General features: G+C 40.6%; 1 protein-coding gene across 1 annotated transcript in view; it reads right to left on the bottom strand.

Annotated features, from left to right (window-relative positions):
* Positions 1-106: 106 nt before the first annotated feature.
* LOC117245929 (uncharacterized) overlaps positions 107-27,599 on the bottom strand; it is a 41,535-nt gene continuing 14,042 nt past the window's right edge. Inside the window, exons 5-8 of the mRNA XM_078164733.1 lie at positions 25,295-25,633; positions 24,644-24,991; positions 7,032-8,022; positions 107-4,658 (exon numbers count right to left, since the gene is read on the bottom strand). Coding sequence (XP_078020859.1) covers positions 7,781-8,022; positions 24,644-24,991; positions 25,295-25,633 — 929 coding nt within the window. The 3' untranslated portion in view covers positions 107-4,658; positions 7,032-7,780. The remainder of the gene's footprint in view (positions 4,659-7,031; positions 8,023-24,643; positions 24,992-25,294; positions 25,634-27,599) is intronic.

Raw genomic sequence — 27,599 nt, 5'->3', positions numbered from 1 at the left:
TAGAAACAATTCAAATACACAACATATAGAAAAGACTCCAACAGAAAGATAATAAAGATACTCAGTACTCAACACACATAGCCCAGAATGAACTGGAGTCAGAGACTGCTGCACCACAAATATGAATTTTATTGGCAAAGATAAATAATAACTTGTCTCCATTAAACCAGGTAACACTAAGGAAGTTCAGTAAAAGGCATAAATGCAGACCAGAGGAGGGATGGAGCAAGCTATGGTGACCACACACACACACACACACACACACACACACACACACACACACACACACACACACAAAGATGGTTGCTCTACTTCTCAGTTCTCCCCTTCAACACAACAGAAAAGCCCCACAACAAAAATGAAAACAGAAAATGGCTCATTCAGTTTATTAGTTACAGAACCTTAAAATCTAAAACATCTGGGAAAAACAATGATTGGCTGCTCTATAGTTTCTTTGAAAAGAAACAAGAACACAATAATATACAAAAACACGTTATGAGAAACATTTTACAAAGCATAATTTAAAGGAATGGAAGGAAGGTGAAAGCAGGGATCTCGTAAAGAAGTAACATATACAGTCAGGTCCATAATTATTTAGACAATGATACAGTTGTCGTCATTTTGGCTCTGTACACCACCACAATGGGTTTTACATTAAACAATGAATACCTGCTTAAAGTGCAGACTCTCAGCTTTCATTTAAGGCTGTTTTCAAAAATGTAGTATGAACCGTGTAGGAATTACAACCATTTCTTCACACAGTCCCCCAACTTTAAGGGTTCATATGTATTTGGACAAACTATTACAATCATTAAACAGTCAGTTAATACTTGGTTGCAAGGGCTATATTATCTGTTCAGATTCAACCAAATGCTTCAAAACTCATTGAACGATGCTTCACAGTGCAGTTGGACAATGACCTGAAGAACACTGCAGAAGCAACCAAGACATTTTTAAGGCAAAGAAGTGGAACGCTCTGCAATGGCCAAGTCATATCATCTGACCTGAACCCAACTGAGCATGCGTTTCTCTTGCTGAGGGCAAAACACACCTAAAACACAAGGAGAAAGTGCAGACAGCTGCAGTAAAGGCCTACCAGAGCATCACCAGGGAAGAAACCCAGCATCTGGTGATGTTTTTGGGTCCAACACTTCAGGCAGTCATTAACTGTATTAGTATTAACTGACTGTTTAATTAATGATTATGTTGGTTTGTCCAAATACATATGAGCCCTTAAAGTTGGGGGACTGTGTGAAGAAATGGTTGTAATTCCTACACGGTTCATACTACATTTTTGAAAACAGCCTTAAATGAAAGCTGAGAATCTGCACTTTAAGCAGGTATTCATTGTTTCATTTAAAACCCATTGTGGTGGTGTACAGAGCCAAAATGACGACAACTGTATCATTGTCCAAATAATTATGGACCTGACTGTATAAAACCATAGAACGAACCACCGTGCATCGACGGATCTTGTAAAGAAGACTCATCAAAACCATAGAACGAACCACCGTGCAGCGACGGATCTTGTAAAGAAGACTCATCCAAAACCATAGAACGAACCACCGTGCAGCAACGGATCTTGTAAAGACGACTCATCAAAAACATTAGAACGAACCACCGTGCAGCGACGGATCTTGTAAAGAGTCATATACATAAAAAACCTTGGAAACGAACCACCGTACAGCGACGGATCTTGTAAAGACGACTCATCAAAAACATTAGAACGAACCACCGTGCAGCGACGGATCTTGTAAAGAGTCATATACATAAAAAACCTTGGAAACGAACCACCGTACAGCGACGGATCTTGTAAAGACGACTGATCAAAAACATTAGAACGAACCACCGTGCAGCGACAGATCTTGTAAAGAGTCATATACATAAAAAACCTTGGAAACGAACCACCGTACAGCGACGGATCTTGTAAAGACGACTCATCAAAAACATTAGAACGAACCACCGTGCAGCGACAGATCTTGTAAAGAGTCATATACATAAAAAACCTTGGGAACAAACCACCGTGCAGCGACGGATCTTGTAAAGAGTCATATACATAAAAAACCTTGGGAACGAACCACCGTGCAGCGACGGATCTTGTAAAGAGTCATATACATAAAAAACCTTGGGAACGAACCACCGTGCAGCGACGGATCTTGTAAAGAAGACTCATCAAAAACCTTGGGAACGAACCACCGTGCAGCGACGGATTTTGTAAAGAGTCATATACATAAAAAACCTTGGAACGAACCACCGTGCAGCGACGGATCTTGTAAAGAAGACTCATCAAAAACCTTGGAACGAACCACCGTGCAGCGACGGATCTTGTAAAGAAGACCCATACATCAAAAATAGTCTAGATGGAAATAGGGGTCCACGCGCACCCCCAGGATTTTTTTGTGGTACCTGATTTTTCATAACCCTCCAAGTGTCTGTTTTCAGATTTTGCCAGGTACCAAGCTGAAATAATGTCCCAAAGGCTTCATTTTTAACCTTTTATTGCACCTATCCCCAACCGGAAAAAGAAAAACAAGATATAGAAAGTGGTGTAACTTCTGAAGTAAAAAAAACAGAGACAAAAACACTTTTCCATACAACTCTGACCCAAGGAATTCAATGGAATGATTATTTTGACAACATCTTGACTCTATTTAAGAAACTTCTTAAAAGTTGGACAGGAATCTTAGCTGGACAACCTGTTTGCGTTCAGTCACATTCCTAAGAATGTAATCCTTTACCACGCTATATGACTTATCATGTGCTGCCATCTTTTGAGCCTGCTGGCTGTCAATGCAGTCTGCTGCCTTTTCCGCCCTCTCTCTCTCCCATGTACATGGTTTTGGTACTCCGTGTTGAAGTTGTTCCTACATGATGGATGATACCTGGCGTCCATTGCAAAGAGGTCCTTGCGCTGCACCTTGCAGTAAAGAGCCTCTTTATTCAATTCCTGTGCTCTACGTTCGATGACTTTCCAGCTGGTTCCTTGTGTTTCCAACTCTGAAACTTTGTAAGTTTGTACTTTTCAGTTTTGCCCTTGACCTTGGTTTTTATTTTGTCACAGAAAATGCACTGATTTGGAAACAAGAAGGAACACCGAGTCCCTTCAGATTGATATGACAGAGATTTGAGCCGGCGTCGGAAGTCCTTTATTGATGATGATGATGATTCACCAGATATAGAGGTCTCTGACACTTTTAAACCACCTAATTTCCCTGTAAAGCTTTTGTAGCAGTTTTGATGATAGCCAGTTTCATCCAAAGGCAAGCCCTCTAATGTCAATGGTATCTGGTCACAAATATCCTTCATACGGTGTGGCGAAGTGGCTGGTTCACAGAGTCTCATATCACAAATACTGTGGTAGATATGATAGCCTCTTGCTGTGCCCTCCCTTGGATGTGCCAAGTGTGGTAAAATGACCATACTCAGAAAGAGTTGGGACATGATACATGATAGGGATCGAATCTTCTTTTGAGGCACTTCACACATGGAAAAATGTGTTCATTTGTCTCTCTGTGTTGTTTACTTCAAAAGCTAAGCTATTTTCAATTTCTTTGGATTCGGTGTAATAAACTGTTAAAAATAAACCCCATAGGCCATTATTTCAGTCTGCTAACTAGTATTATCTTAAAATATTCCCTAAAATGATTTAAAAAAACAGGGTGAAAATTTTTTCATCCTACGTGCATTAAAAAAGGAAAATATAGTTGTGAAATTAACATTTTTTTTGCTTTTTTTGTTGTTTTTGTCCAGAAATAGAGTCAAGATGTTGTCAAATGTCAAAAATAATCATTCCATTGAATTCCTTGGGTCAGAGTTGTATGGAAAAATGTGTTTTTTTGTCTCTGTATGTTGTTTACTTCAAAAGTTACACCACTTTCTATATCTTTCTTTTTCCGGTTGGGGATAGGTGCAATAAAGGGTTAAAAATGAAGCCTTTGGGACATTATTTCAACTTGGTACCTGGCAAAATATGAAAATAGGCACTTAGTGCATTAAGAAAAATCAAGTGCCACAAAAAAAATCCCGGAGGTGCACGTGGACCCCTATTTCCATCTAGACTAAAACTTTGGAACGAACCGATGGATGGATCTTGTTTATAAGTTTCATTACCCTGCAACTGAAGAACGAGCCACTGTGCAATGACGATGGCCAATGTGATTGGTTAGTCAAATGAGATAGGTTGAACTGGCTCTGTAGTACAGGTACTCTGCTGAGCTTCCTGTCCCTTTTTATAGACTCCGCCCTTTACCTGGGTCCTGGTGCCAGACTGCCTGTTACCTTTCCTTCCACATACACATAATAATTCTGCTTTAATAACAGTCAGTAACTTTCAACAGATGCCTACACTACTACCACTGTTACCTGACCATCCATGATGGCAACAGAACAAGAACTACAGAGACAAAAACTTGCTGAGAAATACAAAACAGAAACATTGTTGTATTTACACCCAATATTATCTTTGTGTTCATTTATCATATCTTCTTTTGTAGCCTTAACAACTTTTTATTACCATCACGTCCACATCAGAGTTCTTAGATCAGAGTCTACATTGTGTCATCAAACTGAAGCGATGTTGTCACCTGCATGTTGCTTGGTCGTCAGCGGCCCCTGTTGCATCTTGTCTGGTAGCTCGTGTCCCTCAGACGGACTGACAGCTGAAACAGCAGAGAGACAGAACATGTTCAGTTTGTAACAAGAAAGAAAAAGAGCGCACCTCTCTGAAAAATGAAAGCAGTATTGTTGAGCTGCCTCCTGAATGTAGATGATTTGAATCATCAGTACAGAATCTCATGTTGTCTGTTGGAGCATCTGACTCAGGTACTGTAATAGAGTTGTATAGTTTGTCCACCGCTGGACATAATCTTCACTAATGAACACCACTTTATGATTTTTGAAGCTTTTGCGATCAACAGAGGTAAAAAGCTAATGTTAATCTATAAACAAACTACATTACAGTCACGTCTTAACTTCCTCCTTCCTCATCATAACGACACTGTAGGGTCGTGTTTGATGTAGGGTTGTCATGAGAACCGATACTTCGGTATTAAGTCGATGCCAACACGCAAAAAATACGTCGGTACCTCTTTCTTTTCGGTAAAAGACAGACAACCTGACTTGTTTAAAGAATTCAAGGTGAGTGAGTTTCAATTTACCATCACGTGTGTTACGTTATACTTATCCTGAAATATACGTTACGTGATTTGGGTTTGAGAGCCAGCTTACTACGTTTATAGGGACGGCTACTAGTACTCGCTACCTTAAGTTGTAACTTACCCTGTAAGAGATGGCTAACGTTATGTGATGTTAACGATACTGTCTTTAACGTTACTTAACATTGTGTTTCAAGCAATTACTATCGGACTAATCGTCTGTCACCATATCTGTAAATTCAAACTACTCTGTAGATTTACATGCATAACGTTATGAGCTGCTTTCTTACAGTCTCCGAGCTTATGTTATTTGAACTGAAGCGTTATTTTTCTTTTATAGTATCAGTCTGGGGATGATGTTGAAGATCACGGAAGTTTTTGAAAGGCACAGAAAATATGACTCAAATTCATATGAAGCAGTGGAAAACAGTTTTCATAAAGTAGTGAATTTAGAAATACACGAGTTCTGTTGTTTTATTTTATCGTGGTATCAAATGAGTAACATGGAAATTCACTGGTATTGGTATCGACTACTAAAATTCTGGTATCATGACAAGCCTAGTTTAATGATGTTCTGTAGTCTTACTGTCATCACATTAAGTCTGCGAGGGCAGAGATTGCAAGAGCCCTGCAGACTGATTTTTTATAGGTTGCCCTGTCATATTAATATATGTCATGTATGTTGATGAACAGCGCATCTGTTCCTGCAGGTAACAAGATATAAATCCCATGTAAAGGCTTTAATGTGACTGAACTAAAATGTATACATCTCTGTATAACAGGCTACACATGTTCAAAAACAGACATGTGTAAATCAGGATTATAACTCAATTAACATTAAGAGTTTATTTTAAACGTCATCTCGTTGAGTCAACATCTAAACCAATCAGCTGTTGGATCAGGTGAGAGTCAGAGCAGGTGTAGCACCTGGCTCTAAAAACTGCAGCCGCCTCGATCTCGCGTGATTATCACTGTCCACTTTTGGATGATGTAAGAGCAAGTCAGGATGAAGTCAGACACAAATCTACCCAGCATGCATTGTGCAGCAATCACTGGTGATCAAACCTGCTCCGGCCTGACTCATCTCCAGCGAGCCTATTGTTTTTAATGGTGGTGACGTCATGTGACCGTGGTGTAGTTCGTTTCTAATCTGATTTAGTGTTAGTGTTTTACTTCTGGTGACTGTATTCACACTTCAATATTCACCAAGTTCATTAGTAAAGATTATAATACTGAACAAACATGTCAGTGTCATAAACGTGTGTTCACCACGGAGCTTATTTTCTATAATAATCATAAGTCCAACGAAAAGATCCCACACAGAGTTTATGACGAGGGAAAAGAGCCATTGTGTCTGACTACAGAAAAACGTCATCACTGGAGCTCTGTATCGGCCGAATTACCGTGACATCGCTCAAACATCAACAATCATGGTGATAAGATGAATCAGCAAACATTAAGATAAAGCAGTTAAAATAATCTTACTGTAACGTACACTTCAAATTGTACGCATTTTTTGGCTGGCCTTTTCAGGCGGCTAAAACGAACCGAGGCAGTTAGCTTTGATTTTAAAGTGCGTCACGCGGAGTTTCGGAGTTTAACTACGACACATATAAGCTTTTACATTCAGTGACGTGTTTACTGACGTATTTAATGTCGTAGAACAAAACGTTTAAGTCTCGTCAGCTTGTGTTAGCCACACACCTTATTTCAGACTGACTCTAACTGACACCGTCAACCGTTGATGCCCAGGCCGCGCCGCCATGACACCGGACAGGTAACGTTTCATCAAATAACGAACACGGTGCTGCTTTTTAACCGATCTAAGTGTCGACCGGCTGATTGTCACACTTTCACCGTTTCACACAGCAAACCTACCGCCACAGCAGACGTCACAGACCATGAATACAAAGACCAGGGCGAGACGACGGATCTGACACACGGCCATTTTATATGAAGGTGAAGAACTGGAACTGTGGAGAAACTTCCAGAAGGTCTGATTTACTTGCGGCGATGAAGGGATGTCCCGCCCCTTACTCCGCCTCATTGGTTACCCTGACAGTCTTACCCTAACCTTGACCAATCCAATCAATGAAGACAGCGCGTATTAGCCAATCACAGGCAGAGGAGGGCGGGACATTCCTTCATACACCAGGAAACAAACTCGGACGGTATTCAGCTTTAAAGGCTTGTTTTATTAACAATTTATTTCCAGTCAGAAGAAGTGTAACTGAGCTAAACTGTACAGTATAAATAGTATAAATATATATAAATAAAGACTCAATTCAAAAATACAGATATGATGCAGGGTCTTTCCATTTTTTTATATAAATCTTTTATTATATACATATATACACACAGAAAATCCAGCAGTAAACGGTTGGCAGTTTGTGACGCAGTCCTCAGGAAAACAGAGGGAACACAGTAAAATGTCCGGGTTGTATTGTGAAGGAACTGTTTCAAAACTAAACTCCAACCACTTCTCCTTTGTTCCTTCGGCCTTTGGCAGTCCAAACCAGAGTAGAGGCAGAAAAATACCATTTAAGAAAGGCATAATAGGTCCACTCTAAAACAGACTGTCACGATGAGGAGTCTCAAACAGCAGAGCAACACAGGACCTCACACCCTCAGACAGGAAGAGAAGTGTCTGAGACATTTCCGATGAGCTGATCGTCTTTTGATTCATCATCAGCAGAAAGTTCTGGCTCCTTGATCACAGGTCTTCTATATATCTGGACAGTAACAAACACTACAGCAGCTAAAAAAAGCACTGCAGCAACTCCCAGTCCAACGTGTCCACGAGGGAAGGGTCCATTTACGGGGTGTTCACTCTCTGTGTTTCCACCCATGTAGTTTTCCTTCTCTGCACCTGCAGATTAAATAAATCAGAGTCAGTAAATGTGTGATTAGTTGAACAGCCTTCATTTGTCTTGTGTATTTCTGATGTTTGACTCTCAGGAATAAACTGCAGCTCCAACCTGATACACAGACACACACACTGAGCTCCACACACTCACCTCTAACCTCCAGGTCGATGACTGTGATTGGATCAGTCTTAATGTTGGCTCTCTTTGTACGTCTTGATCCACCTGCATCAACTCGACACTCGTATCTTCCAGAGTCTCTGCTGGTCACATTCTTCAGAGTTAAAGACACGTCTCCGTCCTTCAGCTCTCTGTGCACCAGCTCCACCCTGCCTGTAAAGGATGGATGCTGGTGGGTTGGGTCTGAGTGTTTGTGTCTGTAAAAGAGGATGTACTGTGGCTCCAGGTCAGGTCTGGTCCACTCTACAGCTCTGATGGAGACATTACCAGCCTCACATCTCAGAGTGACGTTATCTCCAGGGTGCACTTGTACCACAGAAGAGTCTGAAAAACAATAATAACCATCCAGAGTCAAAAAGTGTTTCCATCTGTAAAGTACAGAGAGTTTAAACAGGAGGTCTCTTCACACACACACACACACACACACACACACACACACACTCTTCTCTGACAGAAAAGACTAAAGAGATCAGAGATCATACTGTTGCTATTCAGCTGCTCTTGAAGCAACAAGGTCTGAATTCTTGTCTGTGCCCCTCTGACACATCTCAAAGATCACATCATCATCATCATCATCATCATCATCATCATCACCATCAAGACGAACAATCACATCAATAACAGCACCAACCAACCTGGTTTTATCAGTGTGATGTTGCAGGTGAACTCATTCTTAACAACTGTTCCCTCTTTGCGCTCCTTAAAGCCACAGGTGTATTCTCCATAGTCGCTGCTGTTCACATTCATCAGGACCACGGACAGGTTGCCATCCTTCAGCTCATCCTCCGCCAACACCACCCTGCATTGGAAGGATGGATGCTGGATGTCGGTATCAGACTGCCCATCCCGGTAATAGAAGACATATTCTGACTTCAGGTCTCGTCTGGCCCACCATACAGCTGCGATGGTGGCACTGTTGGAAACTTGACATGTCAGAGTGATATTCTGTCCAAGGTGAGGGCTGAACACCTGACCTGAAAAACACACACACATAAAAAACACATGTAAACAAAAATAACAGAGCAGAAAAGTTAAAACTATCAAACTAACTACCTGACAATTCTTCTTCTCCTTGTCGTTAATAGTAGAGACAAGACGACTGAATAAAATATTTAAATATTAATGAGACAGTTTTTTCTGTTTTTGTTAACTTGTCTCATTAAGCAAGAAAAAAAATCAAACGGATAAATTAATGGTTAGAATCATAGAAAAAAAATCATTATATTAATCAATAAAACATTTTTTTGTTATGTGCAGCCTTAAATTCAAGGTTACCAAGTATGTAAAATCTACCAAACACATTTTGCCAGTTCACTTATTACAAAATCACCATGGTAACTGATGCTGAACGGTCTAGTTCCCATTACACGATTTTCACCTCAATTTTGACGTCACAGAGGATCTTGAGAGCCACCTTGGGTCGGAGGTGAGTCAGCCGACAGTCTGCCACGACAAGTCCTCGTGTGTGAACAAGCCTATGAACAAGTCGCCTATGGCAAGATGTTTTAACATTTAATGGCTTAAGGCCCTGACACACCAAGCCGACGGTTGGCCGTCAACCAAAGTCAGGCCGTCGGTGAGCGTCTGTCGCCCTAGTTTTTGCGGTGTGTCCTGCACCATTAGCTGCTTTTCGGCCGATTGAGCATGTTGAATGGGCGGCGGAGCTTGTCGGTGAGAAGATAGCTTTCTGCACTAGTTGGGTCTTTACCAGGTTTAACAAAGGGTAGGACCAGAGCATTTTTTCAACTGCTAGGCACTACACCTTCTCTCCATATCTTATTAAACAGATTTAATATTATTTTTCGACCTTCATCTGGCAGTTGTCTGAACATAGCGTAGCATAATTGATCTTGACCTGGAGCTGTATATCCTGTTCCTTTTAAGGACATTTCCAGCTCATGAAATGTCAGGTCCATGTCAAGCACAGATCCATTGCTATCCTTCTTCTTTGTTACATCATTATTAATTCTTAATATTTCTGTTTTCTGTTGTTTATGTTTCTCATCCAAATGATTTCCACTATGTACACCTGCAAACATTTTTCCCATTAGATCTGCCTTTTCCTTATTTGTAATTGCTACATGATCTCCAGCTATCAACACTGGGATTTTAGCAGATTTCCTTTTCCCACTCATCTTTTTAATCATTGTCCAGACGTCACCCAATTTTACCTCTTTGCCTATGGTGGAACAGTATTTCCTTCATTCATTACTCTTGGTTGACTTAATTATTTTCCGTGCCTTAGCTTTCTTACGTTGGTAATCAATCAAGTTTTCTTGACTTAGATGATTTCTTAATATTCTGAATGCACGATTTCTTTCTTTTCTAGCTTTTTTGCATTCATCACTCCACCAGGGAACCATTTTCTTTTGCCCACTCAATGTACTCTTAGGAATACATGTTGATGCAGCATCTATAATTACAGATGCCACTGCTGCTGCACAACTATCTATGTCATCTTCAATCAATATTCTTTCAGCAGACTCACTACAGCATTTCCTGAATTTTTCCCAGTCAGCTTTAGCGAAACACCATCTTTTAATTACGTAGCTTTCCTGCATATAAACATCAAAATTTATAGAACACCATATTGGGAAGTGGTCACTCCCTATGTTGTTCTCATTCTTTATATTCCATTCACACAAATTACTCATATTACCAGAAACCAGAGTAAGATCTATACACGTTACTGAGTTTCTTGTAACATCCACCCGTGTGCCTCTACCATCATTGAGGCAAACCAGTGATCTCTCCTCCACGAGTTCTTCAACTACTTCTCCATTTATGTCTGTGTGTTCACTTCCCCAGAGAGTGCTATGAGCATTAAAGTCTCCACACCAAATTTCTCTTCTACCAACATATTCTGAGATTTCATGGAATGTCTGCATTGACAATTTCTTACCTTAATGTCTCCTCTGGGACTACACATTTCTATCGCTACACATTCATGTTCATTTGTTGCCTCAACTCGTCTATATGCTATAGCATCCTTAATAAATGTCACACATCCCCCACCTTGTTTGTTGATTCTGTCAAATCTAACAGAGCTGTAGCCTGGCACAATAAAGTCCAAGTGTGGCTTTAACTATGTTTCTTGAATGCAGATAACATCAGGTTTAACTTCCAGATCAGCTACAACCTTCTTAAATTCTTGCCCATTAGAAATTAAACTTCTGGCTTTCCACTGGAGGATATGTATAACCATAAGGATACTAATCACCATGAGACAGTCCATCATAGTTTGCAGGATTCAAAACCTCATGTATCAGTTCAGCTGTGACTTCTTTTATCTCCAATATCTCTATCGCTGCCTCTACAATTGTCTTAATTCTGTCACTTTTTTTCTTTTGTTGCATTGCCATATTAACCGCTTTGCAGATAAAAGCAACAAAACTAATTTTATCCACAATCACTGTGTTATGATTAATCCTCTTTAAATATGGATTTGTCTCCATTTGGCTGTGTTTTGGTGTAGAAGACGGTGTATCCCTTACATGTGTAGTCTCTTTCTACCGCTGTGTACCACGTGTATTGCTGGATCTGGTTAGCTCCCCTTCCTTCACCTTTTTAATTGCATCAGCATAAGATACCTGATTAGTTACCTTATACAGTCAGGTCCATAATTATTTGGACAATGATACAGTTGTCGTCATTTTGGCTCTGTGCACCACCACAATGGGTTTTAAATGAAACAATGAATACCTGCTTAAAGTGCAGACTCTCAGCTTTCATTTAAGGCTGTTTTCAAAAATGTAGTATGAACCGTGTAGGAATGACAACCATTTCTTCACACAGTCCCCCGACTTTAAGGGCTCATAAGTATTTGGACAAACTAACATAATCATCAATTAAACAGTCAGTTTTAATACTTGGTTGCAAATCCTTTACAGTCAATGACTGCCTGAAGTGTTGGACACATAGGCATCATCAGATGCTGGGTTTCTTCCCTGGTGATGCTCTGCCAGCCCTTTACTGCAGCCGTCTGCACTTCCTGCTTGTGTTTTGGGTGTTTTGCCCTCAGTTTTGGCTTCAGCAAGAGAAACGCATGCTCAGTTGGATTCAGGTCAGATGATATGACTTGGCCATTGCAGAACATTCCACTTCTTTGCCTTAAAAATGTCTTTGGTTGCTTTTGCAGTATGCTTCAGGTCAATGTCCAACTGCACTGTGAAGCATCGTCCAATGAGTTTTGAAGCATTTGGTTGAATCTGAGCAGATAATGGTGCCCCAAACACTTCAGCTTTCATCCTGCTGCTCTTGTCAGCAAGACAAGACTTCACTAGAATAAATACAGAGGGTTTATCACAAGATGGAAACCATTGGTTAGCCTTAAAAATGGAAGGCCAGATTAGAGTTTGTCAAAAACCATCTAAAAAGCCTGTACAGTTGTGGAACAGCATACTATGGACAGATAAAACAAAGATCAACTACCAGAATGATGGGAAGACAAGAGAAGGAAGAAGGGAAGGAACTGCTCATGATCCAAAGCACACCACCTCATCAGTGAAGCATGGTGGAGGTACTGTTATGTCATGGCCATGTATGGCTGCCAGTGGAACTGGTTCTCTTGTATTTATTGATGATGTGACTGCTGACAAGAGCAGCAGGATGAAAGCTGAAGTGTTTGGGGCACCATTATCTGCTCAGATTCAACCAAATGCTTCAAAACTCATTGGACGATGCTTCACAGTGCAGATGGACATTGACCTGAAACATACTGCAAAAGCAACCAAAGACATTTTTAAGGCAAAGAAGTGGAATGTTCTGCAATGGCCAAGTCATATCATCTGACCTGAATCCAACTGAGCATGCGTTTCTCTTGCTGAAGCCAAAACTGAGGGCAAAACACCCAAAACACAAGCAGGAAGTGCAGACGGCTGCAGTAAAGGGCTGGCAGAGCATCACCAGGGAAGAAACCCAGCATCTGATGATGCCTATGTGTCCAACACTTCAGGCAGTCATTGACTGTAAAGGATTTGCAACCAAGTATTAAAACTGACTGCTTAATGATTGTAATAGTTTGTCCAAATACTTATGAGCCCTTAAAGTCGGGGGACTGTGTGAAGAAATGGTTGTAATTCCTACACGGTTCATACTACATTTTTGAAAACAGCCTTAAATGAAAGCTGAGAGTCTGCACTTTAAGCAGGTATTCATTGTTTCATTTAAAACCCATTGTGGTGGTGTACAGAGCCAAAATGACGACAACTGTATCATTGTCCAAATAATTATGGACCTGACTGTATCGCTGCACTTCTCTGGCTTGCCTTTGAACAGGACGCCCTCCATAAGCAGCACTATGATCACCGCCACAGTTACAGCATTTAATCTTTGCATCTTTATCACACTTTCCACATTCATGTTCATCTCCACATCTTGCACATCTTAGTTTTCCTTTACATTGTCCTGCAGTGTCCCATTCTTTAAGATAAGATAAGATAAGATAAGATAAGATACACCTTTATTGATCCCATAATTGAGAAATTCCAGTGTTACAGCAGTCAAGGAGAAAGAGTCTGATTAAAGATTTCAAATTTAAACTTAAAAACTTAAATAACTAGGCATGCAAATAAGTACAAAAATACAAGAGACGGTGATAAATAATAATAAAAATAACAATAAAAATAATAATGGGAAGTGGATAATAAGGAGCAGCAGTGAATGAAGCAATGCATTGGTGCTGGTATAAACTCCCTGACATCATAGCTCAAATATCCCATTCTTACTCTCTTGGGTATCATATTTTCAAACTCAAGGAGTACTGATAAACTGTCCGTTTTCACACCATTTCTTTGTGTTTTCATTCTTGTCGTTTTCACGACTTTCCCTCCTTTCACTTCCTGCATTATCTCGTCCATCTTCATTTCCAATGGGACATCATAAATCACTCCTCTAACTTTTGCTGCTACTCCAGGGATATGAGTACTGATCCTTTCTCCATTCAGAGTTTCAGCTTTAAGAAATCTCTTTGCAGTTTATCTTTAGCAAATATCAGTAGTCTTTTGTTGCTTAAGAATTTAGCAAACTTGATTTTACCCATTTCTTTTTCGATTGCTTTCGTAATTTTAACTGGGTCAAAGTGTCCTCCTCCTTTTTTGAGTGTCACTATTACTTTCCATTCAACTTCATCCTCTCTCCTCAGACTGGCCGACTAAACTTTATTGTTCATATCATCTCCCTCCAAGCTAGAGGTCGCACTGCCAGAGCTGTTGCTCCTATCTTTCCTCTTTCTGGTTATTTCCTGCCATGCCTTACTTTCACTGTCATTATCTCCATCCGTACTATCACCCATGATGGCTACATTCACGGTACAGTTGTTTTGAATCCGTCAAAAATAGCACTCTGCTCCTTTACCTCGTATCTTCAAACAATTCAAACTCGTGCTCTCCGGCTCTCTCCTCCACTCCTCAGCCTCTGTCTGGATACCCTGACAGTCTTACCATAACCCTGGCCAAGCCAGTCTTCTTCTTCTTTGTCTTTTAACGGCGGTTGGCAACCTGCGTATTAGGTGCATTACGGCCACCTTCTGCTCCGGAGTGTGAATCACAGATTAGATTCTATTGTGTGAACCTGTCCGTCTAATGAAATCAAAAAACACTCTTGTACTCAGCCCACTTGGCAGACTCAAAATTTTAACATTAGTTTCATGTATTCCAGTTTTTCTCAACTCCTCCTTCATATGCTGTCTTTCTTGGCTGTAAGTGTTGCATTCTGTGATTGCATGTGTTATTGATTCCTCTGACTGACAGTGTACACACAAACCAGTTGGGTGTTTTCCTATTTTGTGTAGTGTACTGTTTAAATTGGAATGACCTAATTTAATCCTATTGCATATTACCTCCTCCCTCCTTGTCCTTCCTATATTCCTGTCTGTTGACTTTATATTACTGATAAAGCTATATAAGAACCTTCCCCTTGTTTCCAGGAGCACGTCCTACTTGAAATCACAGCTACATGGACATTAGTACAACAGCACTCCCTCTCGTGATTTTGCTTAATTATATCATCACTTCTGGATAAAATGACCCAACCTGAAAGGTATTAAGGATCATCATTGGTAAAAGTGTTGTCACGATATCAGTCAGGACATAATATTTCTTCATTGGGTGCTACAAGGACGTCTCCAGTGCACCAGCACCATGACTTTAGGCCCACGCTAACATCTTGGACACCGACATGATGAAAACAAGTTGAGGGTGTACCTCCGCAGCTCACAGTCCGATGTGTAAAGAAATCACTGATGCTTTAGCCAGACTTTATCATGACACAGAAAAGTGGTACAGCAGTATAATACAGTACGACATAAATAGAAGTATAGTTCAATAGAAACAATTCAAATACACAACATATAGAAAAGACTCCAACAGAAAGATAATAAAGATACTCAGTACTCAACACACATAGCCCAGAATGAACTGGAGTCAGAGACTGCTGCACCACAAATATGAATTTTATTGGCAAAGATAAATAATAACTTGTCTCCATTAAACCAGGTAACACTAAGGAAGTTCAATAAAAGGCATAAATGCAGACCAGAGGAGGGATGGAGCAAGCTATGGTGACCACACACACACACACACACACACACACACACACACACACACACAAAGATGGTTGCTCTACTTCTCAGTTCTCCCCTTCAACACAACAGAAAAGCCCCACAACAAAAATGAAAACAGAAAATGGCTCATTCAGTTTATTAGTTACAGAACCTTAAAATCTAAAACATCTGGGAAAAACAGTGATTGGCTGCTCTATAGTTTCTTTGAAAAGAAACAAGTACACAATAATATACAAAAACACGTTATGAGAAACATTTTACAAAGCATAATTTAAAGGAATGGAAGGAAGGTGAAAGCAGGGATCTCGTAAAGAAGTAACATATACAGTCAGGTCCATAATTATTTGGACAATGATACAGTTGTCATCATTTTGGCTCTGTACACCACCACAATGAGTTTTACATTAAACAATGAATACCTGCTTAAAGTGCAGACTCTCAGCTTTCATTTAAGGCTGTTTTCAAAATTTTTTTATGAACCATGTAGGAATTACAACCATTTCTTCACACAGTCCCCCAACTTTAAGGGCTCATATGTATTTGGACAAACTATTACAATCATTAATTAAACAGTCAGTTTTAATACTTGGTTGCAAGGGCACCATTATCTGCTCAGATTCAACCAAATGCTTCAAAACTCATTGAACGATGCCTCACAGTGCAGTTGGACAATGACCTGAAGAACACTGCAGAAGCAACCAAAGACATTTTTAAGGTAAAGAAGTGGAACGCTCTGCAATGGCCAAGTCATAGCATCTGACCTGAATCCAATTGAGCATGTATAGGTGTGTAGGGCAAAACACCTAAAACACAAGCAGGAAGTGCAGACGGCTGCAGTAAAGGCCTACCAGAGCATCACCAGGGAAGAAACCCAGCATCTGGTGATGTTTATGGGTCCAACACTTCAGGCAGTCATTGACTGTATTAGTATTAACTGACTGTTTAATGAATGGTTATGTTAGTTTGTCCAAATACATATGAGCCCTTAAAGTTGGGGGACTGTGTGAAGAAATGGTTGTAATTCCTACACGGTTCATACAAAATTTTTGAAAACAGCCTTAAATGAAAGCTGAGAATCTGCACTTTAAGCAGGTATTCATTGTTTCATTTAAAACCCATTGTGGTGGTGTACAGAGCCAAAATGACGACAACGGTATCATTGTCCAAATAATTATGGACCTGACTGTATAAAACCCTAGAACAAACCACCTTGCAGCGACAGATCTTGTAAAGAAGACTCATCAAAAACATTAGAACGAACCACCGTGCAGCGATGGATCTTGTAAAGAAGACTCATCAAAAACATTAGAACGAACCACCGTGCAGCGACGGATCTTGTAAAGAAGACTCATCAAAAACATTAGAACGAACCACCGTGCAGCGACGGATCTTGTAAAGAAGACTCATCAAAAACATTAGAACGAACCACCGTGCAGCGACGGATCTTGTAAAGAAGACTCATCAAAAACATTAGAACGAACCACCGTGCAGCGACGGATCTTGTAAAGAAGACTCATCAAAAACATTAGAACGAACCACCGTGCAGCGACGGATCTTGTAAAGAAGACTCATCAAAACCATAGAACGAACCACCGTGCAGCGACGGATCTTGTAAAGAAGACTCATCCAAAACATTAGAACGAACCACCGTGCAGCGACGGATCTTGTAAAGAAGACTCATCAAAACCATAGAACGAACCACCGTGCAGCGACGGATCTTGTAAAGAAGACTCATCAAAAACATTAGAACGAACCACCGTGCAGCGACGGATCTTGTAAAGACGACTCATCAAAAACATTACAACGAACCACCGTGCAGCGACGGATTTTGTAAAGAGTCATATACATAAAAAACCTTGGGAACGAACCACTGTGCAGCGACAGATCTTGTAAAGACGACTCATCAAAAACATTACAACGAACCACCGTGCAGCGACGGATTTTGTAAAGAGTCATATACATAAAAAACCTTGGGAACGAACCACTGTGCAGCGACAGATCTTGTAAAGAAGACTCATACATCAAAAATAGTCTAGATGGAAATAGGGGTCCACACACACCCCCCAGATTTTTTGTGACACCTTATTTTTCTAAATCCTGAATTGTCTATTTTCATATTTTGCCAGGTACCAAGCTGAAATAATGTCCCAAAGGCTTCATTTTTAACCTTTTATTGCACCTATCCCCAACCGGAAAAAGAAAAACAAGATATAGAAAGTGGTGTAACTTCTGAAGTAAAAAAAAACAGAGACAAAAAAACACTTTTCCATACAACTCTGACCCAAGGAATTCAATGGAATGATTATTTTGACAACATCTTGACTCTATTTAAGAAACTTCTTAAAAGTTGGACAGGAATCTTAGCTGGACAACCTGTTTGCGTTCAATCACATTCCTAAGAATGTAATCCTTTACCACGCTATGTGACTTATCATGTGCTGCCATCTTTTGAGCCTGCTGGCTGTCAATGCAGTCTGCTGCCTTTTCCGCCCTCTCTCTCTCCCATGTACATGGTTTTGGTACTCCGTGTTGAAGTTGTTCCTACATGATGGATGATACCTGGCGTCCATTGCAAAGAGGTCCTTGCCCTGCACCTTGCGGTAAAGAGCCTCTTTATTCAATTCCTGTGCTCTACGTTCGATGACTTTCCAGCTGGTTCCTTGTGTTTCCAACTCTGAAACTTTGTAAGCTTTTCAGTTTTGCCCTTGACCTTGGTTTTTATTTTGTCACAGAAAATGTCACAGAAAATGCACTGATTTGAAAACAAGAAGGAACACCGAGTCCCTTCAGATTGATATGACAGAGATTTGAGCCGGCGTCGGAAGTCCTTTATTGATGATGATGATGATTCACCAGATATAGAGGTCTCTGACACTTTTAAACCACCTAATTTCCCTGTAAAGCTTTTGTAGCAGTTTTGATGATAGCCAGTTTCATCCAAAGGCAAGCCCTCTAATGTCAATGGTATCTGGTCACAAATATCCTTCATACGGTGTGGCGAAGTGGCTGGTTCACAGAGTCTCATATCACAAATACTGTGGTAGATATGATAGCCTCTTGCTGTGCCCTCCCTTGGATGTGCCAAGTGTGGTAAAATGACCATACTCAGAAAGAGTTGGGACATGATACATGATAGGGATCGAATCTTCTTTTGAGGCACTTCACACATGGAAAAATGTGTTCATTTGTCTCTCTGTGTTGTTTACTTCAAAAGCTAAGCTATTTTCAATTTCTTTGGATTCGGTGTAATAAACTGTTAAAAATAAACCCCATAGGCCATTATTTCAGTCTGCTAACTAGTATTATCTTAAAATATTCCCTAAAATGATTTAAAAAAACAGGGTGAAAATTTTTTCATCCTACGTGCATTAAAAAAGGAAAATATAGTTGTGAAATTAACATTTTTTTCGCTTTTTTTGTTGTTTTTGTCCAGAAATAGAGTCAAGATGTTGTCAAATGTCAAAAATAATCATTCCATTGAATTCCTTGGGTCAGAGTTGTATGGAAAAATGTGTTTTTTTGTCTCTGTATGTTGTTTACTTCAAAAGTTACACCACTTTCTATATCTTTCTTTTTCCGGTTGGGGATAGGTGCAATAAAGGGTTAAAAATGAAGCCTTTGGGACATTATTTCAGCTTGGTACCTGGCAAAATATGAAAATAGGCACTTAGTGCATTAAGAAAAATCAAGTGCCACAAAAAAAATCCCGGAGGTGCACGTGGACCCCTATTTCCATCTAGACTAAAACTTTGGAACGAACCACCGTGCAGTGATGGATCTTGTTTATAAGTTTCATTACCCTGCAACTGAAGAACGAGCCACTGTGCAATGACGATGGCCAATGTGATTGGTTAGTCAAATGAGATAGGTTGAACTGGCTCTGTAGTACAGGTACTCTGCTGAGCTTCCTGTCTATAGTATCAGTCTGGGGATGATGTTGAAGATCACGGAAGTTTTTGAAAGGCACAGAAAATATGACTCAAATTCATATGAAGCAGTGGAAAACAGTTTTCATAAAGTAGTGAATTTAGAAATACACGAGTTCTGTTGTTTTATTTTATCGTGGTATCAAATGAGTAACATGGAAATTCACTGGTATTGGTATCGACTACTAAAATTCTGGTATCATGACAAGCCTAGTTTAATGATGTTCTGTAGTCTTACTGTCATCACATTAAGTCTGCGAGGGCAGAGATTGCAAGAGCCCTGCAGACTGATTTTTTATAGGTTGCCCTGTCATATTAATATATGTCATGTATGTTGATGAACAGCGCATCTGTTCCTGCAGGTAACAAGATATAAATCCCATGTAAAGGCTTTAATGTGACTGAACTAAAATGTATACATCTCTGTATAACAGGCTACACATGTTCAAAAACAGACATGTGTAAATCAGGATTATAACTCAATTAACATTAAGAGTTTATTTTAAACGTCATCTCATTGAGTCAACATCTAAACCAATCAGCTGTTGGATCAGGTGAGAGTCAGAGCAGGTGTAGCACCTAGTGATGTTACGCTCGAGCCAGTTTGCTCGACACAGTGTCGATCTATTGAAGCGCAAGTGTTCCGAGGCAGTGTTTCGATCCCTGCTTCGGCACGCCCACAATCACATGACTACTGGGAGCAAGGCCTCGTTACAGACAGTCCCAATGGTCTTTCACTTAGATGCAGTTCTGACACACAGCCAGCAGATGTCACTCTTCTGACTGTATGAAATGCTTCGAAGCAGTGTGTCATTCTTGAAGCAGGTGTGTCAAAGTGGTTCATTGCTTCATGAAGCTTCGATTTCGCCATCACTAATAGCACCTGGCTCTAAAAACTGCAGCCGCCTCGATCTCGCGAGATTATCACTGTCCACTTTTGGATGATGTAAGAGCAAGTCAGGATGAAGTCAGACACAAATCTACCCAGCATGCATTGTGCAGCAATCACTGGTGATCAAACCTGCTCCGGCCTGACTCATCTCCAGCGAGCCTATTGTTTTTAATGGTGGTGACGTCATGTGACCGTGGTGTAGTTCGTTTCTAATCTGATTTAGTGTTTTACTTCTGGTGACTGTATTCACACTTCAATATTCACCAAGTTCATTAGTAAAGATTATAATACTGAACAAACATGTCAGTGTCATAAACGTGTGTTCACCATGAAGCTTATTTTCTATAATAATCATAAGTCCAACGAAAAGATCCCACACAGAGTTTATGACGAGGGAAAAGAGCCATTGTGTCTGACTACAGAAAAACGTCATCACTGGAGCTCTGTATCGGCCGAATTACCGTGACATCGCTCAAACATCAACAATCACGGTGATAAGCTGAATCAGCAAACATTAAGATAAAGCAGTTAAAATAATCTTACTGTAACGTACACTTCAAATTGTACGCATTTTTTGGCTGGCCTTTTCAGGCGGCTAAAACTAACCGAGGCAGTTAGCTTTGATTTTAAAGTGCGTCACGCGGGAGTTTCGGAGTTTAACTACGACACATATAAACTTTTACATTCAGTGACGTGTTTACTGACGTATTTAATGTCGTAGAACAAAACGTTAAAGTCTCGTCAGCTTGTGTTAGCCACACACCTTATTTCAGACTGACTCTAACTGACACCGTCAACCGTTGATGCCCAGGCCGCGCCGCCATGACACCGGACAGGTAACGTTTCATCAAATAACGAACACGGTGCTGCTTTTTAACCGATCTAAGTGTCGACCGGCTGATTGTCACACTTTCACCGTTTCACACAGCAAACTTACCGCCACAGCAGACGTCACAGATTATGAATACAAAGACCAGGGCGAGACGACGGATCTGACACACGGCCATTTTATATGAAGGTGAAGAACTGGAACTGTGGAAAAACTTCCAGAAGGTCTGATTGACCTGTGGCGATGAAGGGATGTCGCCTCTGATTGGTTACCCTGACAGTCTTTTACCCTAACCCTGACCAACCAATGAAGACGACGAGTATTAGCCAATCACAGGCAGAGGAGGGTGGGACATTCCTGCACTACACCAGGAAACACACTTGGACGGTACTCAGCTTTTAAGGCTTTATTATTATTATTTTTGTTTGTTGTTTGAAATTTATTTCCAGTCAGATGGTCTGAAATGACAGTGTGTTTGTTTATCACACCTGATGTACTGTAGATCCATCCCAGCAAGGTTCCCACATCAGCCAGGAGGGGGCACTACAGGCCTGTAGACACTCAGGAACTTGCTCTCTGAAGCATCTCACTCACAGACACTAAAGCAGAGCTGCCACCACATGTACAGTCTGATATAACTTTATATATATATATATAAATCTCCTTCTCATTTTGTAACGCCCACTCTTAAAACAGCAGCTGCTTTTTACAGGAGCATATAAAAACAATAAATATAAAACATCAGGAAGCATTACTTAAATTAAAAAGTGAATTTACTTAAATATATGGACACTATGTCAGAGACTTCTCATAGTTAGGGCTACACACAGATACAGTTCAGTCACTCTGAACACATTTATATCCAGTCAAAGTCTGGAAATGCTAAAACTTCAACTTCAGAAAGTTGTCTTCATTTAGCCTAAATCAGCTTAATGTTTCATGTGTGCATGAATGAAGCCAACACTAAATGTCCTCTAGTGTCCACTTGAAGAGCGAGTCAGTCCCCACAGAGGAGGGACACCCAACTGGCTTTGCCCAGGGGCCACTTTTGCAAAATGACAATCAGTTCAATCAATGAATTTTATTTATAAAGCCCAATATCACAAAACAGGGCTTCACAGCATACGACATCCCTCTGTCCTTAGGACCCTCACAGCTGATCAGGAAAAACTCCCCAAAAAACCCTTCAACAGGGAAAAAAATGGCTGACCTGAGATCAGCAGCAGAATGAAGTAAACACCTCCTTCATCCTCTTTGTATACGACTACATGTCAGTGTTGTTTCTCTACAACAGACTGACCTGGGACACAGACTAAACCACATAACAAGGAAACAAAACACAGAGAAAAGATGCTCATCATTCTTATTAGTTTATTTGATGTGAAGGAATTTAAAACCTGAAATCTAACTCTTACCCTCTAAACAATGAACTGTGCATCAGGTGTTTTTATTTTTAACCCTTCTTAACAGTAATCAGAGTTTAATCAGCTCCTCAGTATAAAACACACAAGGTTATATCATCTTTATAACATTATCTGGAAATATATAAATCTAAGCAAACACCAGGTGCCTTCGTCTGTCTGCTGACATTTTCATTTTCTGTTCAGATGGTGAAAGATATCATCCCACAAGGTCTGTAATACATCAGTGCAAAGCAACACACTACATTCACTGTTTGTACCAAAAAAAGTACCTTTTCACTTTCTTTTTTCTTTTTCTTTTAGTATATTTTTCCACAAATAATCATACTTTTTTTTAGAAACACAACAGCAACATACACAAAATATATTAAAAAATCTACAGAAACATAATCAGAGCAGAATCTTTCAGGAAAACCTGACAGGTTCTGTTCACATTCACTGAACATGATGAGTAGGGATAAATGATGGACACGTGAAATGATTTACATTTAGTGCCCGTCCCAATACCCCCCCTTGGCCGTACCCCTTGGCCCTACTTCTACATTTGCGCGTTCCCGCGAGGGGTAGGGGTGTCCCAATTCCTTTTTGCGTGTAGGGGTAGGGGGCATAACGAGGGGTAGTGGATATGAAACTAGCCCTTCGGAGCGAGGGATTTCAGATGTTGACTTGAAAGGTAGACGTCGCCATGGCTACCACCGAGCAAGAGATGGGGAAAAAAGTTCACACACAGCTAACGTTACCGTTGTCAGGTTGCTTGTTAGCTAGCTAGCTAGCTCGCACTATCTGGCGTCTGTCATCTGTCCTGTTCTGCAAAATTTTTTCACATTATGATAACACGCCAGCTAGTATAACTATGCTGCCTCGTAATGTTAGCTAGCTAGCAGAAGTCCCCTGTCGTCTGTCGTTCATCAAATGAAGCATGATGAATGCGGCAAACATGATCGGTCGGATGAACTCAACTGGAGACTTCATTGTAGATGCCGGTTGGAAATGTAGATGGCTCGCAGCTTCCTGTTTAAAATAGTTACGTATGCGTGAACGTAAACGACACAGTGACGTAGTGAGTGGTGTCCCAATTCCTAGGGAAAGATTTCAACCCCTACCCCTCGTTGCTTCATTTTGAGGGCCAAGGGGCCTTAGTCTGACCCCACACTGGGACCAGTTTGCTCTGGGAGACCCTACCAGGAGCTCAGTGCTCCAGACAGCACAGCTCCCAGGATCAACATGTACACAAACCCTCCTCCACCATAAAAGTAGTGATTCGTGGAGGGAGAATTATTTACTCCAGTGAAATGACTACAGTTACAGTACTTTTACTGGAGTGAAGTGTCCTTATAGTGACATCACAAACAAAACGACAGGATTCACCCAAAATGAAGAGGAGAGACATGACTGGTTGAAACAGACCATCATGGTGAGGAGTCTCAAACTGCAGCGCGACACAGGACCTCACACCCTCAGACAGGAAGAGAAGTGTCTGTGACATTTAAGATGAGCTCTTCGTCTTCTGATTCATCATCAGTAGAAAGTTCTGGTTTCTTGATCATACGTCCTCTATATTTCCAGACAGCAACAAACACTACAGCAGCTACAAGAAGCACTGCAACAACTCCCAGTCCAACGTGTCCATGAGGGAAGTTTCCACCCATGTAGTTTTCCTTCTCTGCACCTGCAGATTAAATAAATCAGAGTCAGTAAATGTGTGATTAGTTGAACAGCCTTCATTTGTCTTGTGTATTTCTGATGTTTGACTCTCAGGAATAAACTGCAGCTCCAACCTGATACACAGACACACACACTGAGCTCCACACACTCACCTGTAACCTCCAGGTAGATGACTGTGATTGGATCAGTCTTAATGATGGCTCTCTTTGTACGTCTTGATCCACCTGATTTAACTCGACACTCGTATGTTCCAGAGTCTCTGCTGGTCACATTCTTCAGAGTTAAAGACACGTCTCCGTCCTTCAGCTCTCTGTCCACCAGCTCCACCCTGCCTGTAAAGGATGGATGCTGGTGGGTTGGGTCTGAGTGTTTGTGTCTGTAAAAGAGGACGTATTGTGGCTCCAGGTCAGGTCTGGTCCACTCTACAGCTCTGATGGAGACATCACCAGCCTCACATCTCAGAGTGACGTTATCTCCAGGGTGCACTGTCACATGTTGGTCTGAAAAACAATAATAACCATCCAGAGTCAAAAAGTGTTTCCATCTGTAAAGTACAGAGAGTTTAAACAGGAGGTCTCTTCACACACACACACACACACACACACACACTCTTCTCTGACAGAAAAGACTAAAGAGATCAGAGATCATACTGTTGCTATTCAGCTGCTCTTGAAGCAACAAGGTCTGAATTCTTGTCTGTGCCCCTCTGACACATCTCAAAGATCACAACATCATCATCATCATCATCATCATCACCACCACCATCAAGACGAACAATCACATCAATAACAGCACCAACCAACCTGGTTTTATCAGTGCGATGTTGCAGGTGAACTCATTCTTAACAACTGTTTCCTCTTTGCGCTCCTTAAAGCCACAGGTGTATTCTCCATAGTCGCTGCTGTTCACATTCATCAGGACCACGGACAGGTTGCCATCCTTCAGCTCACCCTCTGCCAGCTCCACCCTGCTTTTGAAGGATGGATGCTGGATGTCGGTATCAGACTGCCCATCCCGGTAATAGAAGACATATTCTGACTTCAGGTCTCGTCTGGCCCACCATACAGCTACGATGGTGGCACTGTTGGAAACTTGACATGTCAGAGTGATATTCTGTCCAAGGTGAGGGCTGAACACCTGACCTGAAAAACACACACACATAAAAAACATATGTAAATAAAAATAACAGAGCACAAAGGTTAAAACTATCAAACTAACTACCTGACAATTCTTCTTCTCCTTGTCGTTGTTAATTGTAGAGACAAGACGACTGAATAAAATATTTAAATATTAATGAGACCATTTTTCACACACACACGCTTCTCTGAGCTTCTAGTGCAGTTACCCAGCCATAGTTTTCATAGTTTTATACAAACGGTGTCTGTCCCCCGACCACCTAAATTATCTAAATCTAAAATTAAACAAAACAACCTCATAAAAATTAAAACCTCTTCTGTGACAGAAAGACAAAACAGGAGAATTAAATGCGGACTGTTAAATATCAGGTCTCTATCGTCTAAAGCAGTGTTAGTAAACAAATTAATATCAGATAATCATATTGATTTACTCAGTCTCACTGAAACCTGGCTGTGTCAAGATGAATATGTTAGTCTAAATGAATCCACTCCTCCCAGTCATAATAATACCCACATTCCTCGAGGCAGCGGCCGAGGAGGGGGAGTTGCAGCCATTTTTAACTCTAGTCTGTTAATCAGCCCTAAACCTAAACTAGATTATAATTCATTTGAAAGCCTTGTTCTTAGTCTTTTACATCCGACCTGGAAAACCTCGCAGCCACTTTTATTTGTTATAGTGTACCGTGCTCCTGGCCCGTATTCTGAATTTGTATCTGAATTCTCAGAGTTTTTATCCAGTTTAGTTCTTAAATCAGATAAAGTTATTATTGTAGGCGATTTTAACATTCATGTCGACGTTGATAATGACTCCCTGGCTACCGCGTTTATCTCATTATTAGACTCCATTGGCTTCAGTCAGGGTGTACATGAACCCACTCACTGTTTTAACCATACCCTCGATCTAGTTCTGACGTATGGAATTGAAATTGATAATCTAACAGTCTTTCCACAGAATCCCTCGCTATCGGATCATTATCTGATTAGTTTTGATTTCTTTTTACTCGATTACACTCCACTCAGCAACAGTTACTATACTAGATGTTTATCAGATAGTGCTGTCACAAAATTTAAGGAAAAGATTACTTCGTCGTTAAATTCAATACCAAGTCCCTCAGTAACAGAGGTTTCCTGTACCGACTTTGATCATTTTGTCGATAGCGCCGTAGGCTCGCTGCGAACAACACTTGACTCTGTAGCTCCTCTTAAAAAGAAGTTAGCAAAGCAAAGAAAGTTCGCTCCTTGGTATAACTCTCAAACCCGTAAGTTAAAACAAATATCGCAAAAATTTGAAAGGAATTGGCGATTAACCAAACTGGAAGAATCTCGTTTAATCTGGACAGACAGTCTCAAAACTTATAAGAGGGGCCTCCGCAATGCCAGAGCAAACTATTACTCAGCATTAATAGAAGACAATAAGAACAACCCCAGGTTTCTTTTCAGCACTGTAGCCAGGCTGACTGAGAGTCAAAGCTCTATTGAGCCTTGTATTCCTTTAGCCCTTAGCAGTAATGATTTTATGAGCTTTTTTAATGACAAAATTCTAACTATTAGAGGCAAAATTCATGACCTCCTGTCCTCAGATAGTACCTATCTAACCTCAAACACAGCTGTAAAACCTAATATATATTTAGATTGCTTCTCCCCGATTTCTCTTCAAGAATTGACCGCAGTGATTTCTTCATCTAAATCATCAACGTGTCTCTTAGACCTCATCCCAACTAGGCTACTTAAGGAGGTCTTTCCTTTAGTTAACACTCATATATTAGATATGATCAATATATCCTTATTAACAGGCTATGTACCACAGTCTTTTAAGGTAGCTGTAATTAAACCTCTACTAAAAAAGTCCACCCTGGATCCAGAGGTGTTAGCCACTATAGACCAATATCTAATCTTCCCTTTATGTCAAAGATCCTTGAGAAAGTAGTCGCAGACCAGCTGTGTGATTTTCTCCATGATAATAATTTATTTG

Source organism: Epinephelus lanceolatus, chromosome 22, assembly GCF_041903045.1.
Source record: "Epinephelus lanceolatus isolate andai-2023 chromosome 22, ASM4190304v1, whole genome shotgun sequence".
Lineage (NCBI taxonomy): Eukaryota > Metazoa > Chordata > Actinopteri > Perciformes > Serranidae > Epinephelus > Epinephelus lanceolatus.
Note: the sequence above shows the minus strand (reverse complement) of the source record. Positions and strands in the feature narration are given on the sequence as shown.